Source organism: Aspergillus steynii, assembly GCF_002849105.1.
Source record: "Aspergillus steynii IBT 23096 chromosome Unknown P170scaffold_7, whole genome shotgun sequence".
Classification (NCBI taxonomy): Eukaryota; Fungi; Ascomycota; class Eurotiomycetes; order Eurotiales; family Aspergillaceae; genus Aspergillus; species Aspergillus steynii.
Genome location: NW_020194404.1, coordinates 503428 through 527541, shown reverse-complemented (window position 1 = coordinate 527541; position 24114 = coordinate 503428). Strand labels below are relative to the sequence as shown.

The following is a 24114-nucleotide window of genomic DNA, read 5'->3' as shown; positions in this document are numbered from 1 at the left end:
TAACCGTAAGCCATGAGAAAGTTCCCGTTCATATGATCGGATAGCAGACTGTCTTGTCAGAAAGGGCGCACAGGTGAAGCCGGTGACACGGATCTTGTCCGAGTGGGAAAAGAAATAAAGATGGGGTTTCTTCCCGATATCCAAACGAAGCAAAACAGTCCCCTCTGGAGCAAACCACACATTGATCCTGAGCTTTCGCACCGAAACTTTCCAGCCGTCTACAAGCACAGACCGCGAGCATGACTACAGACTATGGTGTTATCGGTGTGTGTACTGAATGAATTCTGGTTTCCAGCAGCTAACTCTCCCAGGCCTCGGCATTATTGGCTACGGCATAGCCAGCAACCTACGCAAGAAACTACCATCCTCGACAACTCTCTATGTGTTTGACATCAACCAAGACTGTATCCAACGGCTGATCACCGAGTTCGGAAGCTACGGAAGAATTGAAGTGGCTTCCTCAGCGAAGGATCTGGCTTCTAAGACTCAAACGATTCTATCAAGTCTGCCCGCTGGTCCTCACGTAAAGAAAGTCTACTTAGATCCCGTGGATGGCGTCATTGCAGCCTCAAAGGATTCGGACCGACTTCTGATTGAATGCAGCACCATCGAGATTGAATTTACCAAAGAACTGGGAAAGACAATCTTTGACGCCGGATTGGGTACCTTTGTTGACGCCACGGTCTCGGGTGGGATGTGGGGGGCAAACGCAGGCACCTTGTCCTTCATGGTTGGTTATGCTGAACCTACGGACACCGACTTAGTTGGCAAGCGTATCTTTGAGACCCTGTCGCTCGTCGGTGTCCCGAGCACCATCGCGTTCTGTGGCAGTCTTGGTATGGGACAGGTTGCCAAAATTGCCCACAATTATATTACCTTGGCGAACAACCTGGTCGCGACTGAAGGTATGGCCATTGGGCTAAAGTACGGAATCGACAAAAAGGCCCTTTTTAAGTGCATTAGGGAGGGGACCGCCAATTCGTGGGTGATGGGCCTAGAGCAGCCCGTCCCTGGTCTTGTACCTGAGGCTCCGTCCAGCAACAACTACAAGAGGGCATTTGCTCCTGCACTGAGTGTTAAAGATCTCACGATTGGCATCAATGCGGCGAAGAAGGTCGGAATCAGTCCGAGTGCAGGTGAGGCTGCTATCAAAGCCTTCCGAGAGGTTGATGCCGACCCTCGTACCCATGTAAGTGCCAGCTTAGCCCGAGTTTATAGCATTTATCTTTCTCGTTGGAGTCTGAGCTGATGGACGTCAGGATCTCGATCACACCTCTCTTTGGCTCCACGTATATGGTAACCTGGATGAATGGGCCAAGGAACACCCGCGCTAGAGTTGCGGAAACACGTCCTGCGAGCAAACCTGGAACAGGAAGCTAAAGCCAAGAAGGTGGCCAGAGTGAGGATTGGATTAGAACTACCGAAAGAGATCGCTGCGCTGTTGGACTAGGCGAGCGTTATTGTCCTGCTCCCTTTCCTTAGTTGAAGTACACTAGAACAAGAACACACATCTGAATTGCTAGCCCCCATGATGGTTATGATCTTGAATTCATTCGCCCGATGCATGTTGTTTCTGATCATGCTGTTATGCAGGAATACTACCAGGCCTGCTGAAAAGTGGAGAGGACGTGGCACTGCACTCCTTAAACTAAGGCAAGAGCCATGGCACCACGCTTGGCCAACACAGCCGTAGATAGAAAATAGATTGGTCACCTTCCTCTCGGACGACACTGCAGCCAAGAATGATACCGTAGCCATGTTTGAACACAAGATACTATTCGGTAGAGCTCTCCACTGGCAGTTGAAGAGCTACGTGGCAATGCACGAGAGCCATCTACCGAGAGTCCTCGGATCTGGACATATCGCGAACAACCAGACGAAGATATAAGTCTTTCCGAGAAACTAGTACTGTTTCATAGGAAGAAGGCGCGATCAAAATAGCCGGGCAGATGCAGTCGCTAGCATTCTTAACAAGCAGTGGCAATTTGCGTTTAATTGTGTTTTAGCTTTTTTGATTCACGAATGTCCATGATCGCCTTTCAAAATTCCTCGTACTCTTGCTGCTGCGGAATTTTAAGTCATGTGCTTGAGGCTTCTTGCCCGGATATCGTCATCCAACTAGGTATGTCACAGGAAGGCAGACTACGGAACTAGATTGGCAGGGATAAAAGCTTACAAGACTGGTGATTTCATTGCTAGCACAAAATTAACAGGTGATTTGGAATAGTGGCTCGGCAAGGTGTTCTACTTGAATGGCACAATATCCATTGCCAGGATGAGTGTTGGCAGTGACCCTGCCGTTCGAGTCCATTCGAGGAATATCGGCAATCAATGGTTCTGTCCATTCCGCGAATAGGTCAACCGCGCACAGTCGGTGGCTCGGGGTGGTAGTGGCTAATAGCACGTTCTGGGCGGTTGTCAACGCAGAGCCCCATGTATCGTCACAGTTTATAACCATGTCAAGGGCGGCAGCTGCGTCGCGTAGCATCCGGGCCTTGGTCAGGCCACCGACCCGGGAGGGCTTGATATTGATGCCTGTGATGCCCGCCGCATGCGCCGCGAAGAGATCAGTCATTGTCACGACGCTCTCGTCGAGGATGATGGGTAGCCCCGTACGGCGGCCTATCTCGGCGCAGTCGGACAGTGTACGACAAGGCTGTTCCAGTCCCACAGTAATGTCCTGTCCCACGGCGCGAGCGAAAGTAAGAGCCTGACCGAGGGTCCATCCGCCGTTGGCATCAGCCCAGATATGGACGTTGTCGGTAAGAGCGTCATGGATGGATTTGACTCGCTGGGCGTCAGCCAGTGGATCATCTCCAACTTTGAGCTGCATCGCTGTCACGCCCTTGTTACGCTCCCCTTGGACCTGACTGACCGCTGCCTCCGCATCTCGGATTCCAATGACCGAGAAGGCACGGGGCCTCTCTGTAAGGAATCCGCCGAACAGAATAGCGGTCGGAAGACCCATGGATTTACCCAGAATGTCCCAGCAGGCCATATCTATGACAGCCTTGGCGGCCATGGCTCCCATCATGGTCCGGTCCATGACCTCATCAATCGCTGCGGGCGACCTGGGATCTAGACCAAGGACCTGGGGCCCTAGTTCTTTTAACGCGGCGAGTTCCCCGGTGAATGAACTTGGCAGATAGTCGCTACCGAGAGGTGCAGTTTCGGCCCAACCCTCGATACCGTCGTCAGAAAGGATTCGGACGACGATAGACTTCTGTCCCTTGGTTGATCGGCCGTGAGACATCGAGTACGTGCCGTAACGATAGTTAGCATCGTAGCTAAACACTGTGATATCACTGATGTGCATTTTCACTGCCTGTGAAGACGTTAGTGAGTAGGCTTCCTGGCATTTTGATACATAGCGCTCGTACCTGGCCAGATAAAGGATGCTGGATGGTAATGATTTATTCCTGACAAATTATTATCGACCCTCCCTCTGAAAAGGCGTGCATGCTGCAGAATTCTACGATCAATTTATATTCCTAAATAACGTCTCGTTCCTGAGGTTAGGGTTGAGCGGAGTGAGGCGAGGAGGGGACGGATCGAAACCCGTGCCGGGCCGTTTCCGTTGATACGGAAGCCGGTCCCATTGGTTGAAGCCTACAGTCTCGTGATCGGTATCGGGCTTTGGCCCAGACTGGCTATTGGCGATTTGTCTAATTGAATCGATGCGGATACGGTTGATGCCCTCCAGCTTATGGCACCGGGCAAATGCCGGGCCTCTCGCCCAGGATAATATCCATGGTACTAAAAGCTGAGGTGCTATTTTTATAAGAAAATTATACATCAAAAGCATCACAAAAGAAGCCACCAAACTAGCAGTAAAACCGCCCAGAACTAGGCGTCACAGCATCCAAAGACGTAAACGAACAGTGAGAAACCTCCGCGTCGTCCTCCAGCGCTGCATCTGCACCCGTATACTCCGTCGTCACCTGCCGAGGAATTTCGCCCCAGATGACTGGCTTCTGCGCAGCTCCCTCGTCCCCATCCGGCGGATGGCACGTTGCACTAATCGCCGCACTGCAATGTGTGGCCAACGGCATATGCGAGCCGAACCGCCGAGTCCCGATCCCCAGCAGCAGGCCCAGGGCCAAGATGACCCCCCAGAGCGTAATAAACATCGCCATCGGAGAGTAGCAACATCCGCGGGATGAAGGCCCCGGAACTTCTGCCTTGTCCACGGGGTACGTCTTGATACTTACGAAAAATATGCTCTGTGAGAGCAGCCAGTGCAGTGTGGCAGACAGGACAAGCAGCGGGATGCTGTACCGGTAGGGGAGGCTGAGATAATAGGTCGACCGTTGCTGGCCACGCGGCCAGGATACTCGCAGTGGGCGGCGGTGCCGGGCGTACCGGTCCCATTCTGCGGCGACGAGCATGCAGGTAAGAGTGCTGTTGGTAAGAAAGTAGAGAACTGACAGGACAATTTGCGGGGTGTTGGCGAGAAGAACGAGGGCGATCATGTTGGTTGAAAGATACTTGATCATATTGTCTGCGCTGGTTTGCCCGAAACCGAGGTCCATGGCAGACTTAAAGGATTCGGCTGCAATAATGGCGCGTGAAAAAAGATAGATGGTTGTGATTATGCAGGAGATGAAGCTAAAGGGCATTAGTACGAGGCACAGGGTCTAGTTAAGCCAGGGCAAATGGGCATACAAGAAGAGAACCACCGCCCAACGATTCCAGCTGGCCGCTTGATACCATCTTTTGCGCTGGGGAAGAAGACTGGGATGGATTTCAGGTACCGCCGAAGGGCTCTCCAGCGGGTGGGATGTTGGGACCGGGGGTTGCTGCTGCAGAGCATATCCTTTCAATGGACCGAAAGTGGCAGCAGGGAAACTCCAGGCTTGAGGCCCCCGGGCTATCTCTGCACGCGAGAGCAAACATCGGCCACGAGTGGTGGAATCGGGCCGCGTGAGGAACGAGGCCAGCGCATCGCCCACGGTCAACAGGAGATCCCTGCGCTTAACCCGGGCTGCTAACAGCATGCAGACTGCTTTGGTAGCATTGCAAATGATGACGACTATCGCGAGCGGGAGACTGAAGAATAGCTGACAGCGTTGCTCCTCCTCTTTGATTAGACAATGAGACGGAAGAACGATTTGCACCGGGTTATCGAACCAATAGAAGGGGCTTATGTCGCCATCACCAATCAGCTCGAAGGTCATATTGGCTGCCCAAGAGCTGTTTGTCCAGTGTGACGGGGTGTCCAAGTACTCGCGGAGGGCGTCATGAGACGGATTGTAGGCATAATTATAGCTTGCTAGGGTTTGGATGTCGTCATCGTGCCCGGAACTGTTACCTTGGAATGTGTTCTGGTAATCGCGAAAATTGAATGAGTAGACATAGTGGAAGGCATCGCTGTAGAGATCGTCATATACTTCATATACGGGATCCGGTGAAGAATAGTTCCACACGCGATAGCTCCAGTACCAACGGTTCATTGTCCAGTTGACCAATCCATATGGATGTTCCTGAAGGTCGTTGTATATTGAATAGGGGCTGTTGAGTCCCCGCATATTCATGCCCCTGAGACTACTAGTATTGTGAAAGTATTCTCGATCCGCCACAAAAATGAGCGTGCTATACTGGGTATTGAATTCCACGTTGTACTTGGCAAGACAATCCGCAATTGTCGTGTTGGTAAAGCTCCCGTTGAAGATTTGCTCTCGAACAACAGTCGCATCAGACCCAACATGAGACTGGAAAGCCTTGCTGCTGTTGGTGTTTACATCATTTACCAAGGACTCGGTTGGTGATAGATCATTAGGGATCATAAAAACCCCGTAATCGAAAGTCGATATTGATGAAAACACGGCCGAGTTGTAAACCATATGGATTGGGGTCGAACTAATCAGAAGCAGCAGCCATAAGATCTTCCGTCGGATCCCCATGACGGCGAAGTTGCGAAGACTAAAGGTGCCAATGTCCAACCATCGGGACTTGGAATGGGCCTGGTCGATATCGGTCCGGGATGGTGCGCCCAGACACTGCATCACGTAGTTGCTGGCTCCAAGGAGAATGGTACTCAACACGTTAATCACCACATGGAGTCCGGTCGCCCAGTGGCTGGAGCGTGTGCATTGTCCACTGTACAATTCTGCCATCTGGAACTGTCCCTGGTTTGTTTTTCGAGAATAAGCGATAGCCGCCGCCGTAATGGTCAGAATGATATTGATGGCAAGGATCAGGCCTGTGATGCCAGTGCATATTGCCACGCCTTTCAACCAGTCACTCCCTTCCTCGGTCTTTCCCAGCAGTTTGCGTGGAAGTAGAGAATCGGCCCATCGTGAACGCTTGCGGTCGGATTCATCGGGATCCTGTCGACCGGACGGTGCGTCTAAAAGCGCGTGTGTCGTGTCGCTGTCTGCACTCATTGTGTCGGGCTCGAAAGCAATGGCAGATTAACTTCCAAATGCAACACAGCAGTTCTGACAAGCCCACATCTTGGTGGCCGGGGGTTTAATCCCATCCCACGCAAGGCTGTGCTCCGGTAGCGTGTTTGCTAAATCCCACGGCTTCAGCCTTGCGATTAGCGCAACCGAGCCTGACTCGCACTGCGTTGATTGTGGCCTTGGCAGTGGCAGGAGAAGTGCTTGACTGCTCTTGTATGCAGGGATATCCTGTTTACCTCGCCCCCACTGGCACCATTCTCCTGCCCACCAGGTAGCTTTGATTTCGGTTATTGTCATGAGCGTACAGAGTGACATTGAAATAGTTATCAAGTTTTTTTTTTTTTTTATACAAGTATGTATACATGTCGGAGTAATGCCCGATTAAAGCGCCGAACCTAAAAGCAATGCGTGGTGAGGATATCATAAAAATAAATTGAATACACAGATAGATTGCGGCATCAAGTCCGCAAAATAACGAATGAAAAGAGCCAGGAGTCCGCAAGACAATGCCACGGAAGTGGACGAACCCACTTCTAGTATTCAAAGCGTTGAATCACTCCATTCTCGTCCACGGGAATACGGGCACCCCCGCGGCGCTGACGTTCCTGAAACACGTTTTGGTCGGCCCGCGCCCATTTTTTGAAAGGCGTGTTGTAATCGTCAGACCAGACTGGCCCCGGTGGACGTTGATATATGTGTCGTAGAGATCGAAACCAGTTCTCGTTGACGCTTTTGGTTCCGTTCTCATCTCTAGGCTCGACTTCGTCTGTAACCTCCGGTTCAGGCTCCGGCTCAGACTCGGGCTCGGCCTCTGCTTCGGCCTCTGGTTCAACATCAGAGGCAGGTATCTCATCTAAATCATGCTCCCCGGGAGCCTCAGGGACCTTAGCGGTTGTTGTAGGTTCGCTGTCACCAAGCTCGACACTAGCCGTCTCATGCGTGTCATCCATGAAATCTTCCTCATGGCTAGATTCATCTGAATCCTCCAATTCCTGAGTCTCCTGGATCATGTCGGCTTCGTCGACGGCTTCCGCTACTTCAGCTCCCTCGGCATTCTCAGGGCCATCATCGTGTTTCTGAGCATTTTCAGAGACACCGGTGTCTTCGACGTATTCCACGTCTTGGGAGCTCTCATCATCCGTGCCATCTTGAGCGAGATCTTGTGTCCCCGCTACTCCATTGGCTTGATGGTGCTCACTCTCCTCATTTGCTTGCACACTGTCGGCCGCCTCGGCACCTTCAATATTGGCAAAAGTTTCAGCTTCTTGGATTTCTTCAGCAGCATTACTCATTTCAATGTTCTCAGAGTGCTCAGTATCTTTATTAATCTCGACATCCCCAATTGTCTCGACTTCAACAACTTGAGCATCTTGAGCATCTTGAGCATCTTGAGCATCTTGAGCATCTTGAGCATCTTGAGCATCTTGAGCATCTTGAGCATCTTGAGCATCTTGAGCATCTTGAGCATCTTGAGCATCTTGAGCATCTTGAGCATCTTGAGCATCTTGAGCAGCTGCGGGTTCCTTGGCGCCTTCTGCTTCAATTACGCCAGTCATTTCGATGTCTTGAGAATGCTCAACATTTCCATTCGTGTCGACTTCCTCAACTGCATCGGCACCCTCAGCGCCTGGGACGGTGTCGGCAGTATCGGCAGCATTATCCTCAGGATTCTCGCGCTCGGTAGCTTCAGGATTTGACGTCCGAATCTCCTCTCTATCCCTATGGTCTGATTGATTTTCCATCGGTGTATGCCATCTAATCCTTTCATGCGGGGTAGGTGAAGACATTGCATCCGACATCTTCTCATCGTCGGTATCAGGCTGCAGATCCTGAGTCGAAGGCCCGAAAGAGTGTGCCTGGAGATTCGAGAATTTGTCCGCAAGACTTCCCGTAAAGGAAGTGCCCATCTGAGATCTAGCAACAGCAGGGCTCGCTGCTGCATCTGTGTGACCCGCAGGCATGTGTTGAGAAGCAGCTATCTCAATCCCATCCGCCGTGAGACTTCGCTTTTTGAATGACGGTTTGGAGAAATTGGATGCGAAATACACTTCGTATTCTTGCGACTTGGCGTCTTGGGACTGTGTTTGTTCAATGTGCTGTTGGTATTCCTTCAGATGTTGGATGACGAAATCATCCCATAGGAAGGACCTCTTCAGGTCTCCCTTGGCTCGAAGGGCCCGCAACTTGAAGCATAACTCCGTAAAATGCGCAAAGTCTCCCTCATAAAGCGGGTAGTCGCTTCGGAATTTTCCATAGATCCTCTCTGCCTCCTCGTGATTGTTGGAACCGCCAATGTAGCTTTGTCGACGGAATATTACGCTAGGCGTTGACTCTTTTACTACTCGAGCTTGTTGGGCTGTCTTGCAGCGCTTGGCTAAGGACTGTTCTTCGGCATCGATCTCGGACGCAAAGCGCTTCGGCGGCCGGCTTTGGGCCTGTTCACCAGGCGGATCTTGTGCAGAATTGGGAATATCTGATACGTTCACGGCATTTTCGGCATTTTCGCCGGACGGGATGGAAGAAATGACTTCACTATGAGATGAAAACGGTTTCGACGACTCGTCTGATTGGGACGTAAAATTGGGTACAGCCATGCTCGAATGCGGAGTCGGACGCGGAGATACGGTCTCATTTTGAGGTTGCCAGCTACCATTGCTCCATTGTGTCGCCATAATGTCAATTTCATGAGACTCATTTTCCTGGGAAGGGTTCGAGGACTCCTGAGACTTTTGTGTGCCGGTTTGGTTGCTAGCATACGTATTCAGAATGCGCGATTGAGATGACGACTTGGCCTGGGGAGTTGTTATTTGTTCGGAAGGGACTGAACTATCTGGGACCTTGTTCGCATTCGCAGGCTTCGAACGACTGCAGTTGCTGGCTGGAGTTTCCACCACTTGGATTTGTTCTTGGCGAGATTGTGGAAGACTTGGTCCAGAACTGGTGATTTCAACCTCCTCCTGGATGTGGGAGTCGATTTGCTGGGAGCTAGGAGCCCCGAGTGCACAAGGGACGGAGGACTCCATCATCGAATCATCGCTCTCTTCATCGGAATCTGGGTGGCGATCTTGAGTAGCATCTTCGACATCCACCATCTGTACATCAGGGGCAGTGGTTACTTCATTGACTTTTCCATGGTCATGGGCGCTCTGGCCATCTCGCGACAGATCTTGCTCCTGAGACTTTTCAGGTATCGAATGGAGATGGCCCTGGTTTTCACTATCCGCCCGCGCAACAACTATCTTGGGTGGATGTCGCTCCGCCGGACTACTGTCAGCTGGCAATTGGTTCCGAGGACGGACATTTCGCTCCGGGGAGCCGCCCCAAGAATATGCGCTATCTGACTCGTTATCTGAATCCGACTCAGACGCAGGACTGCTGGCTTCCGGCAAAGGCTCGTGCGAGTCGACCGATTCGATCGATTTAGACACATCAGCTTTCCATTCGTTCTCTTTAGAAGGCCGGCTTCGATCATAGGCAATCTTGTTCCACTGACTTAAAAGAGCTGGCGGTACATGGCCTTGGGGCATTATCTCCCCTGCGGCAGGAGGAACCCAACGCAGGGTGTGTTGCTCAAACAAGGCTGCTTGACTTTTTGGTATGGTAATTTCTCGCTTGTGAATCTTTGTCATACCATGCCACGGGTCACGGTTTTGGGTTTGTTGAACGTTGGGAGATCGTCCTGCACCGGAAGCTGCTTTATCGGGCGACTTCTGAGGAGACCCAGTCAAGGTTCGGCTTGGGTTTGTAGTGTCTTTTACATTCTCACTGGGCTCCACAGAGCGATTTCGGCTGTCATCAGCTTTACTAGGTTGCGAACCTGGCCGTTCGTCCTCATCCGCGTTGGGTTGTGGAATCACATTGACAGCACCAGGATTCTCATCCACAATTCTGGACTGAGATGCAAGAGGCGTAGGATTGCGTACGTTTGCCATATCCGTGCCTCCAGCATTGTTTTCAGCAGTTTGGGGCCCATTGCTATGAGCCTGTCCCGATCTCTGGGTTTCTATCGAACTTGAACGCCCTGAGGGTTTTGAGGTGGCTCGTACCGGGTGGCTTGAACCATTATGTGTGATTTTGGAGTTAGATTCTAAAAGCCCTAGAAGCTTGTCCGAAGAAGTGGAACCATTTTCTGGGTTTTTAGAGCCAGTCGAGGGCCTAGAAAGGGGATGGAACGCTGGTTGGACCTGAGTCGCCAGAAGGTTTTGCGAATCATGCACGTGCGAGAGTTCTTTGGGTTGGGTTTCAGGGGCTTCATGGATCCCAGCCGTATCTGCCGGAATATTTGGACGCTTCCCCCGGGATTTGACCTCACCAAGAATGTTCCGCGCCAATTTGTATAGAGGTGCATTCCTTTTGATGCCCTTTCCCTGCGGTGGTCCTCTGAATTGGGGTTTATCCAATGCGAGTTTAAAGTGTGTGACGTAGAGGTGAAGCTTAGGCTGAGACATGGGGTATTCGAAAACCACCTCGAAAGCCAGCAGCTGAAGGTAACGTCCTCGGATCGTGTCCTTATTGAACGGGCGATTGGGACATTCTTGGCGGTAGAGTTCTATAGATTCTTTGGAAAGGATCGCATCGATCTGGGTATGGAAATCGGTCACGTTGATCGTGGGTACTTGATCGCCCCCAGCCCACTAGCAGTAAGAATGGCAATGTTAGCGATAAGACTCGATAAAATGGCTAGTGGGCAACTCACGCTATTGACCAAGGCGAGATGGTGGGAGGTATTGAAGAACCGAAGATTACTCCCGTCATCTTCCACGTCTGAGGCCTTCCACCGGACAGAGAGAGAATTCTCAATCAAAGCAGCAATCCACGAATCTATGGATGATGCCATGATGCAGGTACATGTAGCATGATAGTCGTTGGATTCGGGTGGGATTGTCAGTTAGTACATTCCTATAGGTGAGGCATAGCAAGAGGAGATCTGCTGCGGACTGTCATCAGCGTTGCATCACATGTCTGAGCGTTATTCCCAGTCCGAGGCAGCTATCCAAAAGCGAGACATGGTTGAAGATTAATTCCTCGAAGCTCCTCCGGACGCGAAATCCGACGCGCCTCACCGCCTGCCGGATCCACCGCCACTTCCGGCGAGCCACGCAAACACGTCATTGGGCACATGTTGGGGTCTCCTCCTGTCCAGACCGAAGCATGCATTCTTGAAAAAGGTTCTTCGATCCGTCACGTCCTTTCCCACCCTTACCTCACTTGACTTCTGATCGCTATTTGTCCAGGTCATACACCCCCCGGTGGATGCATGGTCGCTCTCTCTGCATACATTCTGACCCCCCCGCGATCCCCACCCCTCCGATAACACAGCACCTCAAGGCATCGGAGCTCCGCCGGTAGTTGCTTTCTCGCGAATGAGTGCCACTAATTTTGTCCTCTAAACCGGGGTGAGCAGCTCGACACTTGGCTCTTGGCCTCTGGGGTACCGGGTCCACCCAATAATAGGCTGAATGGAGTCTCAACGGTCTCAAGGGACGTCAAGTCCGGCCGCGTCGTCGATCTTCCTTCCTCTCGGACGACGAGGATCTCGGACCTCGTTATCGACCCAGGCCGAACGAGAAGGACTAAACGCAGCTCTTGACCAAATCCACACGGCGGCCTATCAGTCGGATTCCCTCACCGTTTTCAATGATTTTACGAACCCACCCGCCCCGACATCCGCAGCGGAGGAAAAGAGCTTCTCGGGCGAACTTCAAGGAGGCCTCAGTGGGTTGTATAGTCGATTTCGGACGTCGGTTGGTGGTGTGAGGGATATTGTCAGCGGTGTGGGAAGGTCCTCCGATAAGGCATCCTCTGAGGATCATGGTCCAAAGAGCCCTCCGTTGGAACGATCCGCGCCGAGGCCTGCTTTTGACTCCGCAACCTCCATAGAGCCCCAACCTTACTATCCACCTTCGTCCCAGGGCTCCAGACTACACTCGCCAACCTCCGTCACGCATCATCCTGCCCAGGATGGCCACCATCTTTTGGAGCCCCGCAAGGGCTCGAAGCTCTCATCAAAAACCACCAGTATATCATCCAAAGCGTCGGTTTCGCCGTCCCCTGCATTGAAATCTCCAGCTGTGCCCTTGCCCAAATCTACTACGAGCTCGGCTGCCGTGGATCCAACAGTCACTGAACTCCATGTCAATGCCGTCAAGGAGCCATCCCATTATTCAAGTAATAATTCTGTCAACCTCTCGACGCATAGTTTGCAGACAACCGATTCAGTTGGCACAGATAAGGAAGAAGTACCACATCCTCCGTCGCTGAGCTCCTCTGGATGGAGTCAACGATTGTCGCACTCGCCCGTGTTACAGGCTAAAGTTCACAACGGCTCCACCGACAGTCCTGGAGTCACAGATTTCAGCAGATCGTCCACAGCGGACAATCAGATGCCTGACAGTAAGAAGAAACCAGACGGCCAAGGGGCTCACGATGTTGATGTGTCTCTGCCCGGACCAGCAAGAAAGGGTAAAGGTTCAATCGATGGCTCCCAAAATGGCGCCTCGTTAGCCCAGGAGAGGATAAGGTCCGATTCAGCCGCGTCTTTCAATCCCGATTGGTCCAGTATCGTGTCCGGTTCGGGGACAAACAGTGCCTTCCAGACTCCAAACAATGGTGAAACCGCTTACCCTGATGGCTTGCCGTCATCTTCCACTGCCGCAACATCAATATCCTTAGCGGATGGGGAGGCACGATCGCGAGAGGCGCTTAAGAACCAGTACAAGGATAATAAAACCCGACAGGAGTCCGTCGCGTCCAGTTCAAGCCGCCTTCAAGGAGGCTATGCGGCACCCCAAACCGCCCACGCCGAGACGGTGTCTGGTCCTCCTATTGTGCCTCCCATAAATACGGCCGTGGACCGCATGCCGAGTAGTCAAGACGTCCGGGCTCGGCGCCCACCTCTTAGAGAAAATTCGAGTACTAATTTCAGGAGCAAGCTTCTTAGTAAGGAATATTGGATGCGCGACGAGAACGCGAAAGATTGTTTTCACTGTGGTGAAACTTTTTCTACGTTTAGACGGAAGCATCATTGTCGAACCTGTGGTCAAATCTTTGATTCTAAATGCACCCTTCTTATTTCAGGGGAGAGGTTTGGTCAACAGGGGACTATTCGCGTTTGCCAACCATGTGAGGCCATGATCAATGGACATGATGACGATTCGTCCGAATTCTCGGACAGTGAGCAGAGTCCGATCGCCGTCAATCCTCGCGTTTCAGAGCTGGGGTCGGCAACCTACCCACGCATGGGCACAGATGACGATGACACCTCTTCTATCATCTCGCAGCCAATGGAGCATGTGATGAAGACGCCAACCATGGCGATCCCAGCTACGCGACGCGCTGGCGAGGGTCATAATCGCCGCTCGGCGGTTCTTGAGATCAGTCCCGATCGACCCCTGCTGGCCAGGCCCACCTCTTCAAGGTCTCTTAAATCTACGCTGAGTGGGAGAACACATTCAATGGGACACAAGCGCCACCATTCCCGTCAGCAAGTTATTCGAAACTTCAAGACTCACCATGATGAACGCGCCCCCTTTCAGCGGCGCAATGCCGACGACTCCAGCCGCGGTACTAACCTTCCTGCGTTCCACAAAGACAATATCATCGACCCAGATCTAGCACAATATCTGTCAGACGATGCATCCAGTGGTGATGAGCAGCCCAGTCTCATGTCAGCGGTCTCTGATGCTTCATTGTCTAAGAGCGGTGGCGAGACTGAGAGAACAACCTTTGGTGGTCTTCTGGCTGCTATGAAGAAGGGCCGCTCCGCTTTTGGGGACCGCAGCGTTGCCAGTTTCAATCAAGCGGGAGGCCGTGAGCTAGACGATGGAAGTATCAGCAGCTCCAAAGCCGTCAATCTTCCCCGTCGACGGCGTAATCTCAGCGTTGCCAGCAGTGTCCACCGCCACTCCCCGAGAGCCTCGAAGGAAAGCGGATTCCTTTCTCATGAACCGTCGAATGCCGCCCATGTCTTTCCTGCGGGTGTCCCCTCCAGTGGTTTCAAGATGACGAGAAGTTCTTCCATGAGAGGAGCGGGAGCCCCCCCGGTGGAGCTCAACAAAGCTAGTTTGCAGCACGTTCGTAAACTGCTTCGTCAGCTCTTGACCGACTCAGTTATTCCTCACGCGCATAGCTGGGAGACGGCGCTGCTTCCCATTCTTCTCAAAGCAGCCGATGATGTTGATCCAGATGTCCAGGGAGGTGACGATATGGACATTCGCCATTACATCAAACTCAAAAAGATCCTGGGTGGCCGGCCAGGCGATACATGTTATGTCTCCGGCCTGGTGTTTACGAAAAACCTTGCTCTCAAAAGCATGTCCCGGAGTATTCCACGGCCCAAAATCCTCATTATCGCGTTCCCCCTCGAATATGCACGGCACCAGCAGCACTTCATGAGCTTGGAGCCTGTAATTCGCCAGGAGCGTGAATTTCTCGAAAACCTCGTCGGCCGCATAGCTGCTCTCCGGCCTAATCTGCTTCTTGTGGAAAAGAACGTCTCTGGCCTCGCGTTGGAGTTGCTGGAGAAAGCCAACATCGCGACTGCCTACAATGTCAAGTCCTCCGTACTCGAGGCTGTGTCGCGGTGCACTCAAACTAAAATCATCACATCCATGGATAAACTGGTGACTACCCCCACGGGGAGTGAGTGTGGCAGCTTTGACGTTAGGACGCACGTTTTCAACGGTCGAAAGAAGACGTACATGTACCTCTCTGGCTGCAGTAAGGAGCTCGGATGTACTATCGTCCTCCGCGGTAGCGATAGCGAAGTGCTTTGCCGTGTGAAGAAGATCACAGAATTCATGGCATATGTCGTTTACAATCTAAGGTTGGAGACGTGTGTAATGAGGGATGAATTCGCCCAGATTCCCACCTCATTCGACACCGACAGCCGAGATAAGAAGGGCGATGAACGAATTCGTTCCGGTGCTTCAACAATCAAAGCAGAAAATCAAAGGTTTCCGGCTCTTCCGCAGGCAGAATCGACGGACAGCAAGAGTGACAGTTCCTCCCTGGAGAAGAGCAGTGGAGTCACCGGCGAAGACACCGATGTGCCCGACGATGTGCCAATGCCAACCTATTACGAGGACATTGTTCGAGATCACGAAACCAAAATTATCTCGGCCTCTCCGTTCGTCAAATTTGAGCCTCCGTACCTGCTGATGCGGGCTAGAGAGATGGAGCGCAGGCTAGATTACCTCAAACGTCTTCAAAACCAGGATCTCGAATCTGATAAATCACTGGACGAGAAAAGCAAATCTCAGAAATTCGTTCTTATTACGCCAGAGATGGTTCACGAATCACCTCAGGGCGCTTCGCCCAAGGTCAAAGAGGTTCTGCGCGCGGCCCACGATGCCGAATACGACCGAGCTCTGCATCACTACCAGACCCAAAAACGCCAGTGGGAGGCGTATATCGGGGGAACCACGGATATCTTTGATCCGTATACACACCAGAATATCGTTGTGCTTTATAGTCTGGTCTGCACCACTTCCTCAGTCCCTTGCTCTGGCCCAGATCTGATCGCCTTGGAATACTACAACGAACATGGTGGTGAGGATGTGATTCTCGAGCCTGACTGCACGATTGGTCAGTACGTGGAGGATGTCTGCCTCAATGCTCACGCTATCTGTACAGTCAATGGCTGTGAAAAGCACATGTTTGAACATCACCGGCAATACGTTCATGGGGAAGCCCAAATTAGCGTCTTTATTCAGCCTCACCCATCCAAGTTGCGAGGTCTTCATGACACAATCTTGATGTGGAGCAGTTGCAAGATCTGTGGCAATGAAACCCAAGTCACCCCAATGTCAGAAAGTACGTGGAGGTATTCCTTTGGGAAATACTTGGAGCTCTCTTTCTGGAGCAAAAACCTTCACGCTCGGGCAGGCGTTTGTCCCCACGATCTACAGCGTGACCATCTGCGCTACTTCGGTTTCAAGGATATCGCCATTCGTATTCACTACGATACGATCAATCTGCTGGAGATAATCGTTCCCAGAACTCGAGTCACGTGGAAGGTCGACAATGATCTGAAGCTCAGGAACGAGGTCTACGTCCGTACGGAGCACCGTCTGAACAAATTCATGGTCTCCGTCAAAACACGACTCAAGGGGATCAACGTCGAAAGCGTCGTTCCCAAATTGATTGATGACTGCAAGAAAGAAATCGAGGTCTTGACTAAAAAAGCGAGTGAAGATCACGCGTTCCTCATCCGACAACTGCAGGACAAATATACGAACTCTCGTTACTGGGAACTGATCCCTTTGAACGAGGTGCTTCGATCTGTGCAGGAGAAGGTTGTCGAATGGGATACCGCATTCGCCGAGTTTGAGAAGAACTTCTTCCCCTCCGAGAAAGACATCAGGCGACTGGCAACCTTGCAATTGAAGAAGATCTTCTTGGACAAGGATGCTTCCGTTACGTCTCTCAGTTCAACCGAGGAGACCCCGACTACCCCGACAGAGGCTGAAAGCGAGAACAACGAGGAGCCCACAGAATTACGGACAATGCGTCGCATGACGCTTTCTCCAGAAAAGGCGCAGGACGTGCTAGTGTCTGTTGTCGAAGAGCATTCGGGGGAGAAAGAAGGAGCCGTAGCTCAAGGAGAAGAAACACCTAAAGTGGAAGAGATAGAGTCTGCCGCTCCCTCGCCCACCCCGGAAGGAAGACCACGCTCATCCACTCAGCCTGAGATTGTGGCGGAGAAGGAGGTGCAACATCTCGATTTGGCGTTACCTTCGTCTCAGCCCGAAAGAGCTTTGGAGCCTTCTGCCACTATTGCCACTCCTACGCGTACAGACATGGAGGATCGACCGGGACCGATTTCTAACTCACCTGATTCCAGCGTATCTCCCACGGACACTAGTGTCTTGGAGCAGGTGAAATCTCGGAGGGAAAGTCAAAAGAGTATCGAAGGCGAGGGATCTCCGGTTACGCCTGTGGCTACGCCAAGTCGTCCCCCATCCGCCATCCCTCGTCCTACCGAAATCGCCAGTCGTCGCATTGGCAAGGCGACTTCTCCACCGCTGCTGCGTGCCCAGTCTCAGCCTGCCCATCTCAAGGACGCTGCCAATGACACAACCCCACCGAAGGGGTATAAATTCGGAACCGGGAAACAAAGCCCCGGGCCGTTGGACTCGAAGTTCAAGTTTTCGGATAAGAAACTGTCGGATCGATTCGGACTAGGAGCCCTTCGGAATGGACGGCTCGCCTCCGGTCCCTCCCTCATCCCTCGTTCAATTCCGACCAGACGGAAACAGTCGCGTGTTTCTTACTTGGCAAAACACTTCGAGCAGCTGAGTCGTGAGTTTGAAAAAGAACGTCAGCGCGAGCGAGCACAGCGAGCTGCGAAAGGCTCGCATTCTCGCGCCTACCCACTGGCCAGCTCCAAGCCCATTGTGGAAGTTTATAAGAACGTCAGAGAAGCAGTGGAAGAGCGAGAACCTACGGGAGAAGGCGAAGACTTGTCGTCGTCCGCTCCGCGAGTCTCGGCGGACAATTCGAGCCGAGGCAGTGAGGAATTCCTCAAGAGGACCTCGGATGAAGAGCAGCGGAAAGATCAAAGTCCACATGAACCGACCCAAGGGGTTGAAACTGAGAGCAATGCCCCGGCGGAGGATCATCACGTCTTGTCTGAGGGTGAAGGGGAAGACGCGCACAGCGACGAAGATCGAGCCTCGGCGGATGGGCTCCAAGTGATCGACTCCAACGAGGACCTACCGAAAATGTCTCCCGAAGACGATAACATGGACCTCAAGGAATTGCCTAGGCATGAACGAAGCACGCTTCTGAAATTGCTAACCAATTTCTGGTCTGAGCGTTCGGCGAGCGGATGGAGTCCCCTCGAATATCCGCTCACAATGTCCGACCACGTCTTTGCGGATTGTGATATCATTGTGCGGGAGGATGAGCCAAGCTCCTTGATTGCCTTCGCCTTGGATTCGCAGGACTATCAAGAGAAGCTGGCCAGTATACAGCAGCGCTACGAGGATCTCGACGCGGCTAATGCGGGCCCCGAGAAAGATGCTGAGGCCCGGGTTGAACATGCGCTGCTGAGGTCCACCGGAACGCATCTCAAATACCAGTTCCAAGAGGGACAGGCAAAGATGCTTTGCAAGGTGTTTTATGCCGAGCAATTCGATGCCTTGCGAAAGAAATGCGGCGTCTCCGAGCGAATAGTCGAATCCCTTTCTCGCTGCGCTAAATGGGACTCACGGGGAGGCAAAACCAAGTCGCTGTTCCTGAAGACTCTGGACGATCGCTTCATTCTGAAATCGTTGGCCGCGATTGAAACACAGGCGTTCCTCAAGTTCGCTCCGGCGTATTTCCAGATAATGTCTGAGGCCTTGTTCCACGAGCTGCCGTCTGCCATTGCCAAGATGTTTGGGTTCTACCAAGTGATCATCAAGAATCCGGCCACAGGCGCTGAGTTCAATTGGTTCCTTCTGCTGATGGAGAACTTGTTCTATGATCGAGTCCCCACGCGAATCTTCGATTTGAAGGGATCCATGAGAAACCGCAAGGTCCAGAGCACGGGGGAGCGCAACGAGGTCCTTCTGGACGAGAACATGGTGGATTTCATCTACGAGACGCCCTTGTTCGCCCGCGATCACTCCAAGAAACTACTGAGCCAGAGTGTCTGGAACGACACGCTGTTCCTGGGACGACAGAACGTCATGGACTACTCGCTCATGATCGCTATCGACGAGCAACGGTCCGAGTTAGTGGTCGGAGTCATCGATTGCATCCGCACATATACCTGGGACAAGAAGCTGGAGTCGTGGATCAAAGACCGGGGCTTCGCCGGCGGCGGCAAGAATCGGCCCACGGTGACCAGTCCGAAGGAGTATAAGAGCCGATTCAGGGAGGCAATGGCCCGCTACGTCCTCCAAGCACCAAGGTTCGTTTTCTCTTTTCTTGCTTCTCGTGAATGTAGCTGACACAGGACTTCAGTTGCTGGCATCAACTCCAACGAACCCCTATCCAGTCCCAGGTTCCCTCGATGAGGCAACAAGTCCAGGGTGGTGATATCGTTGACTTCGAGTCCGCGGGATACTGAACAAATCGCACTTTTGGCCGGAGAGGACTGATTATGGATAAATGACTTTACGACATGTGCCATTGATTGTATGACTATCATGAGAACATGACCATCTTTCTTACTTGTACTGCGGGATCTACGGCGTTGTATCTGAGCTTTTTGTATGATTGCATTCATTGGAGTATAGCGATTTTTTTTATTTCTTTTACCCCAAATACCGTAGGAAAGGAAATGTGTTTTGCCAGAGCATGAGATATTACGTCATCGTCACATGAGAACCGGCCTGAAGAACGAAATCAATCAAACCATTCCAGTTGGAATAGACAGATTATGCCATCAAGTTTAAATAATTAACAGAATTTTTCTATCATAGTTATTCCCTATATTCCACCCCTCACCCTTCTCCTCAGTCAGAATCCAGAGTGCATCCTCCAGAAATAAACCCTTCCGTTTCACCGACGCATTGGAACCGACCCGATCGGCTGAACTCGGGACAACTCGGGAATTTGATTTGCCCTCATTTCAGCGACGCCGGAGTACGAGGGGTTTTTTCGTTTCTCTTTTTTCTTTTCCCCCTCTTTGGAATTTCTTTTCTTTCTTGCTTTTCGTGCGCTTCTTGGTGATTGTCGTTCTTTGATACAGATGCGATTTCGCATGAGAATGTGTCTGTGGAATCTGCATAGTACTCAGTACTGTTGCCTACATGTCTAGAGGATGGGTAACGCGACAGACACTTGCCGATGAACCTGCGCCGGGTGAAACTGCGTCGATTTCTCTTCTCTTCTAGCAATTTGGCTGAGAGAAATGCAAAGAGCAGAGCAGATCACGCCAGGGCAAGAAAAACCAGGCCGCGCAGGGAATACTACCTCGGTTGAACAGAGTCCCTCTTTCCCCGCGCATTGAGTGATTTTCGGGAGTCCGTCCCCTGCCTGGTCTTGCAGGAAGAAGGGGTTTTCGTTCTCTTCCACTTTGCGCTTGTTTCTGGTTTCTTCTACCTGCTTTGCACTTGTGTCGGTTCGCCTTTTTCTTATTATTTGAAAGACTGGGATTGTTCTTTCTCTCGATTCGAGATTCAGACGCATCCGTCGATGTGACCTCGTGCTAACTAGATGTCTGGACTAACACCGTACAGCCTACTTGAACAACCTCGTGAATATTCAACCTGAATTTCATTATGAACATGCGGAATCATTAATCTAGCTTTTCATCGCAGGAAATAATCAATCACCCAAAAAAAAAAGAAAGAAATTATGGCTCAAGAATACGCAGTTATGCTCCGGAGGGTACGACGTGTCCTCGCCGCTGCGTTCTCGCTTTCAGGACACCCTTCCGGTCGTTGCTCTATTCGTCCGTCCGACACTGCTTCTTCGAGTCCCGGTCACCTCCAAAGAGATTCGCAGCGGAGAGACTGGCCTGGAAACCGGCGCGGACTTTGTTGGTCGTCATGCTCGAGTTGAAGAGCCGTCTACGATGCCTTGAGAAACCGTCGTCCCCTTACCCACCTCCCATTTCTATCGTTTCATGGTTCGGCGCTGTCGTTACCACGTGATCCCACCCGAGGTGGTGATCGGGTCGATGTCATGGTTTCGGATTTACTCGGTCAGACCAAGGTTCTCCTCGGCGGGCACCACACGGACGGTGTTGGTGTGGCCCTGGCCACCACGCCAGCCCTGGACGCAAACAATGTTGTCGCCCTTGTTGATGATGCCGAGCTTGAGACCGTGGGAGATACCCCACTTCAGACGACGGTCAACGTCCTCCTGCCAGATCTTGACGTTGAAGTCGGGCTTCTTCTCGGGGAAGAGGAAGGGCCAGACGCCACGGTACAGGTGAGAGTACTGCGGGACCGACATGTTAGCGAACCAAGATCCCGCCAAATTTCGACAACGTTTGGGAACTTACGCGAGTGGCACGGGGGTTACGGGAAACCATCAGGATGGGGCACACGGGGCGGTACTTGGAAAGGAGACGGGCGGTGTTACCGCTGCATCCAGTGTCAGCAATCTTTCATCCTCTCATCGGCAAGACATCGAGCTGGTATACATACCTGGTGGTCAACACAACAATGGCACCGGCGTTCAGTTCCAGACTGGCGCTGACGGCAGCCATGGCGATGGACTCCACGGTGCAAGTGGGACGAGGAGCAAGGTTGCGCAGCTCGTCGAAGACGTTGAAGTGGGGGATGGCGACCTCGGCAAGCAAGCAAGTCTCGCTCATCATCTTGACGGCCTCGGAGGGGTACGACCCCTTGGCGGTCTCTCCCGACAACATGACACAGTCGGCACCGTCAAGAACGGCGTTGGCGACATCAGACACCTCGGCACGGGTAGGACGAGGGTTGACAGTCATGGACTCCAGCATCTGGGTGGCACAGATAACGGGCTTACCCTTGATGTTGCACTTGGCGATCATCATCTTCTGGGCGATGAAGACCTTGGGGGCGGGGATCTCGATACCCAGGTCACCACGGGCAACCATGACACCGTCGGTCTCCTCGAGGATCTCGTCGAAGTTGTTGACACCCTGCTGGTTCTCGATCTTGGCGATGATCTGGATCTCGCGACCCTCCTCACCGAGAACCTCACGGATGTGACGGATGTCGCTTCCGCGACGGATAAACGAGGCGAAGACCATGTCGACGTTGTTCTTCACACCGAACTTAAGATCACTGACATCCTTCTCGGAGAGAGCGGGAAGGTCAACGTCAGTGCCGGGCAGGTTGACACCCTTGCGGGAAGAGATGTTGCCGTTGTTCAGACACTTGACGCGCAGGGTCTTGTCATCAACGACCTCCAGAACCTCGAACGAGAGGATACCATCGTCGACATAGATCAGCTTGCCGGGAGAGATGACCTTGGTGATGTTCTTGTAGTCAAGGTACCTTTTTTCCGCCGCATCTCGTCAGTTTTGAACCATACGATATGCCGTCTTCAGCCACCGAGGCGGTCGGCCGTTTCTCGACTATGGGCTGGGAAGTCCAAGGATACTCACATGTTCTTGTCGTCGCTGGCGGTGGCATATTGGTCATCAGTGGTGATGTTCAGCTCGTGGCCCTCCTTGATGGGAATGTCCTGGTCGTCGGTGGTGTTTCCGGTACGGATCTCAGGTCCTTTCTACAAAGCGGAGTCAGTGCCGGTACGGAAGCGTCGGAAAACGAAGCGAACTTACGGTGTCGAGGGCAATGGCGAGAGGACGACCGGTCTGGACGCGAGCGGCCTCGCGGGAGTTATCGATAACGGATTGGTGGTACTAATTTGGTGGTTAGTCCCGCGAAGAGGGGCAAGAAAAAACGAAAAAGAAAAACCGAAGGAACGACATACCTCGTACGAGCCGTGGGAGAAGTTCATGCGAACAACGTTAAGACCAGCTACGAGACTTGTCAGCTTCACGATCGGGGGGCATCTCGAGGAATCTCTCCGTACATCTGCGGAGGAGGTTGATCTTCTCCACCGAGTTCGTCTTGGGACCTAAAGAGGGGCGAAAAAAACGGTTAGAACGGCACTGTGCGGAACAATCCCAACGCTCTCCAGGGCGAGGGGGGAGTCGAGCGCAGGATCAATGGAGAGGTCAGGACATACCAATGGTTCCGATGATGGAGGTGCGACGAAAGTTCTTCGCCGGGACCATCTCCGTGTTCAGCTTGGAGTGCCACTCCAGCTTCATACGGTTGCTCAAATGGTCGAGAGAGGAGCTGGCGGCCATCTTGAATGGATTTCTCTGTAAGTCGAGACTAGATAGAGAAAAGGGGTAGAGAGGATGAGAGAAAGGTGAGTTGGAGAAAGGAAAGAGGAGGGGAGAGGGAAGGACGGGAAAAAAGAGATGAGATGGATGGGGGGTGGCCAAGAGGAGAGCCGGTGAGAGAGGGGCTGCTTTGGGTTTGGCTCCCGACTGATTGGGTGTTTGGTGGGTTTGCTGTGTGTCGCCGTTGCCCTCACTATCTCCGGTCGGTCCCCCGCGGCTCGACTTGTTCAGAGAAAAACTTTACTCGGTTGGTCTTGGTCATTGGGAAATCCCCCATCTTGCTACTAGATAATCGCTACCTTACAAAACAATTAGACAAGGAAATGTGTCCGAGAATCTCATCCCACTATCGTGTTATTTTCTTTTTTCCCCTCTCCCTTGAACGTTCACAACTGTACGAAGTAGTTCCCATCACGAATCAATCGGGGCCTCGATTAGGTTGGGCCGTGCTTTGCCATCCGACAAGGCAAAGACATAAGAAAAAAAAAAAAAGAAAAAAAAAGAAAGAAAAAAAAAAAGGGTACCTGAACCTGATTTGGTTTTAGTCACCCACATGACAAAGTCACTGGATTCTGTTCGTCTCCACCGACTAAGAGGTACTCCGTTCAAGGTACATCTCGACGGTCCAGGATGCAGCAGGACAACGCATCCCACCAGTCATCATTTAAGAAGTACTCTGGAGTATCGTCAATCTTCAGTTCCCTGTCTCCCAAGACCTCAATTCTCAACCATCCGCTAGTCCGGACGGAAATGCCGTCAGTCGTAGTATATGTGCCTGCCTCAGGCATCACCTCTCTAGGCGAGGCGGCAAAGAACCTCCGGCCGGCCTTTTGTTATCCGTTCTCGTCATTGGCCGGACTGTCCTTCTCCATTCACTATTCCTGAGATTCAGTGGTCCGGAGTCTGGGTCCACGGACTATTCCCCTCCTG

At 52.2% G+C, this 24114-nt stretch overlaps 7 protein-coding genes across 7 annotated transcripts; 3 read left to right on the top strand and 4 right to left on the bottom strand.

Annotated features, from left to right (window-relative positions):
- Positions 1–239: 239 nt before the first annotated feature.
- P170DRAFT_449183 (uncharacterized protein) lies at positions 240–1334 on the top strand (the record flags this gene model as incomplete). Its single annotated transcript, XM_024851023.1, has 3 exons — positions 240–264; positions 312–1189; positions 1260–1334. The coding sequence occupies 3 exons, from the start codon at positions 240–242 to the stop codon at positions 1332–1334; spliced, it is 978 nt and encodes a 325-aa protein (XP_024700797.1).
- An 872-nt stretch (positions 1335–2206) lies between these two features.
- Positions 2207–3340, bottom strand: P170DRAFT_413754 (mandelate racemase/muconate lactonizing enzyme family protein; the record flags this gene model as incomplete). Its single annotated transcript, XM_024846989.1, has 1 exon — positions 2207–3340. The coding sequence occupies exon 1, from the start codon at positions 3314–3316 to the stop codon at positions 2207–2209; it is 1110 nt and encodes a 369-aa protein (XP_024700796.1). The 5' UTR covers positions 3317–3340.
- Positions 3341–3828: 488 nt separating this feature from the next.
- P170DRAFT_389378 (uncharacterized protein) lies at positions 3829–6305 on the bottom strand (the record flags this gene model as incomplete). Its single annotated transcript, XM_024845864.1, has 3 exons — positions 5425–6305; positions 4666–5142; positions 3829–4608 (listed from the first exon to the last, which is right to left on the bottom strand). Coding segments are annotated over exons 1-3 (1947 nt in total), but the record flags the coding sequence as incomplete, so codon positions are not given.
- A 544-nt stretch (positions 6306–6849) lies between these two features.
- Positions 6850–11241, bottom strand: P170DRAFT_466797 (uncharacterized protein; the record flags this gene model as incomplete). The annotated part of the gene is made up of 2 exons (XM_024852442.1): positions 6850–11038; positions 11101–11241. The coding sequence occupies 2 exons, from the start codon at positions 11239–11241 to the stop codon at positions 6938–6940; spliced, it is 4242 nt and encodes a 1413-aa protein (XP_024700794.1). The 3' UTR covers positions 6850–6937.
- Positions 11242–11596: 355 nt separating this feature from the next.
- P170DRAFT_413750 (1-phosphatidylinositol-3-phosphate 5-kinase FAB1) lies at positions 11597–19671 on the top strand. Its single transcript, XM_024846988.1, has 2 exons — positions 11597–19302; positions 19356–19671. Exons 1-2 carry the CDS (start codon positions 11864–11866, stop codon positions 19459–19461), a joined length of 7545 nt encoding a protein of 2514 aa, XP_024700793.1. The 5' UTR covers positions 11597–11863; the 3' UTR covers positions 19462–19671.
- A 1364-nt stretch (positions 19672–21035) lies between these two features.
- P170DRAFT_449179 (pyruvate kinase CDC19) lies at positions 21036–23145 on the bottom strand (the record flags this gene model as incomplete). Its single annotated transcript, XM_024851022.1, has 8 exons — positions 21036–21281; positions 21346–21427; positions 21491–22324; positions 22435–22556; positions 22612–22692; positions 22764–22810; positions 22866–22910; positions 23022–23145. 8 exons carry the CDS (start codon positions 23143–23145, stop codon positions 21036–21038), a joined length of 1581 nt encoding a protein of 526 aa, XP_024700792.1.
- On the top strand, positions 23076–23841 carry P170DRAFT_244793 (uncharacterized protein). Its single transcript, XM_024842976.1, has one exon. It carries the CDS (start codon positions 23268–23270, stop codon positions 23727–23729), a length of 462 nt encoding a protein of 153 aa, XP_024700791.1. The 5' UTR covers positions 23076–23267; the 3' UTR covers positions 23730–23841.
- Positions 23842–24114: the final 273 nt, after the last annotated feature.

What these genes read in the sequence shown, in the direction of transcription:
- P170DRAFT_413750 (XM_024846988.1), top strand. Translation starts at nt 11,864, where the DNA reads ATGGAGTCTCAACGGTCTCAAGGGACGTCAAGTCCGGCCGCGTCGTCG. An exon ending in TACGTCCTCCAAGCACCAAG is followed by an intron (nt 19,303 to 19,355) that starts GTTCGTTTTCTC and finishes ACAGGACTTCAG; the next exon opens with TTGCTGGCATCAACTCCAAC.
- P170DRAFT_244793 (XM_024842976.1), top strand. Translation starts at nt 23,268, where the DNA reads ATGGATGGGGGGTGGCCAAGAGGAGAGCCGGTGAGAGAGGGGCTGCTT.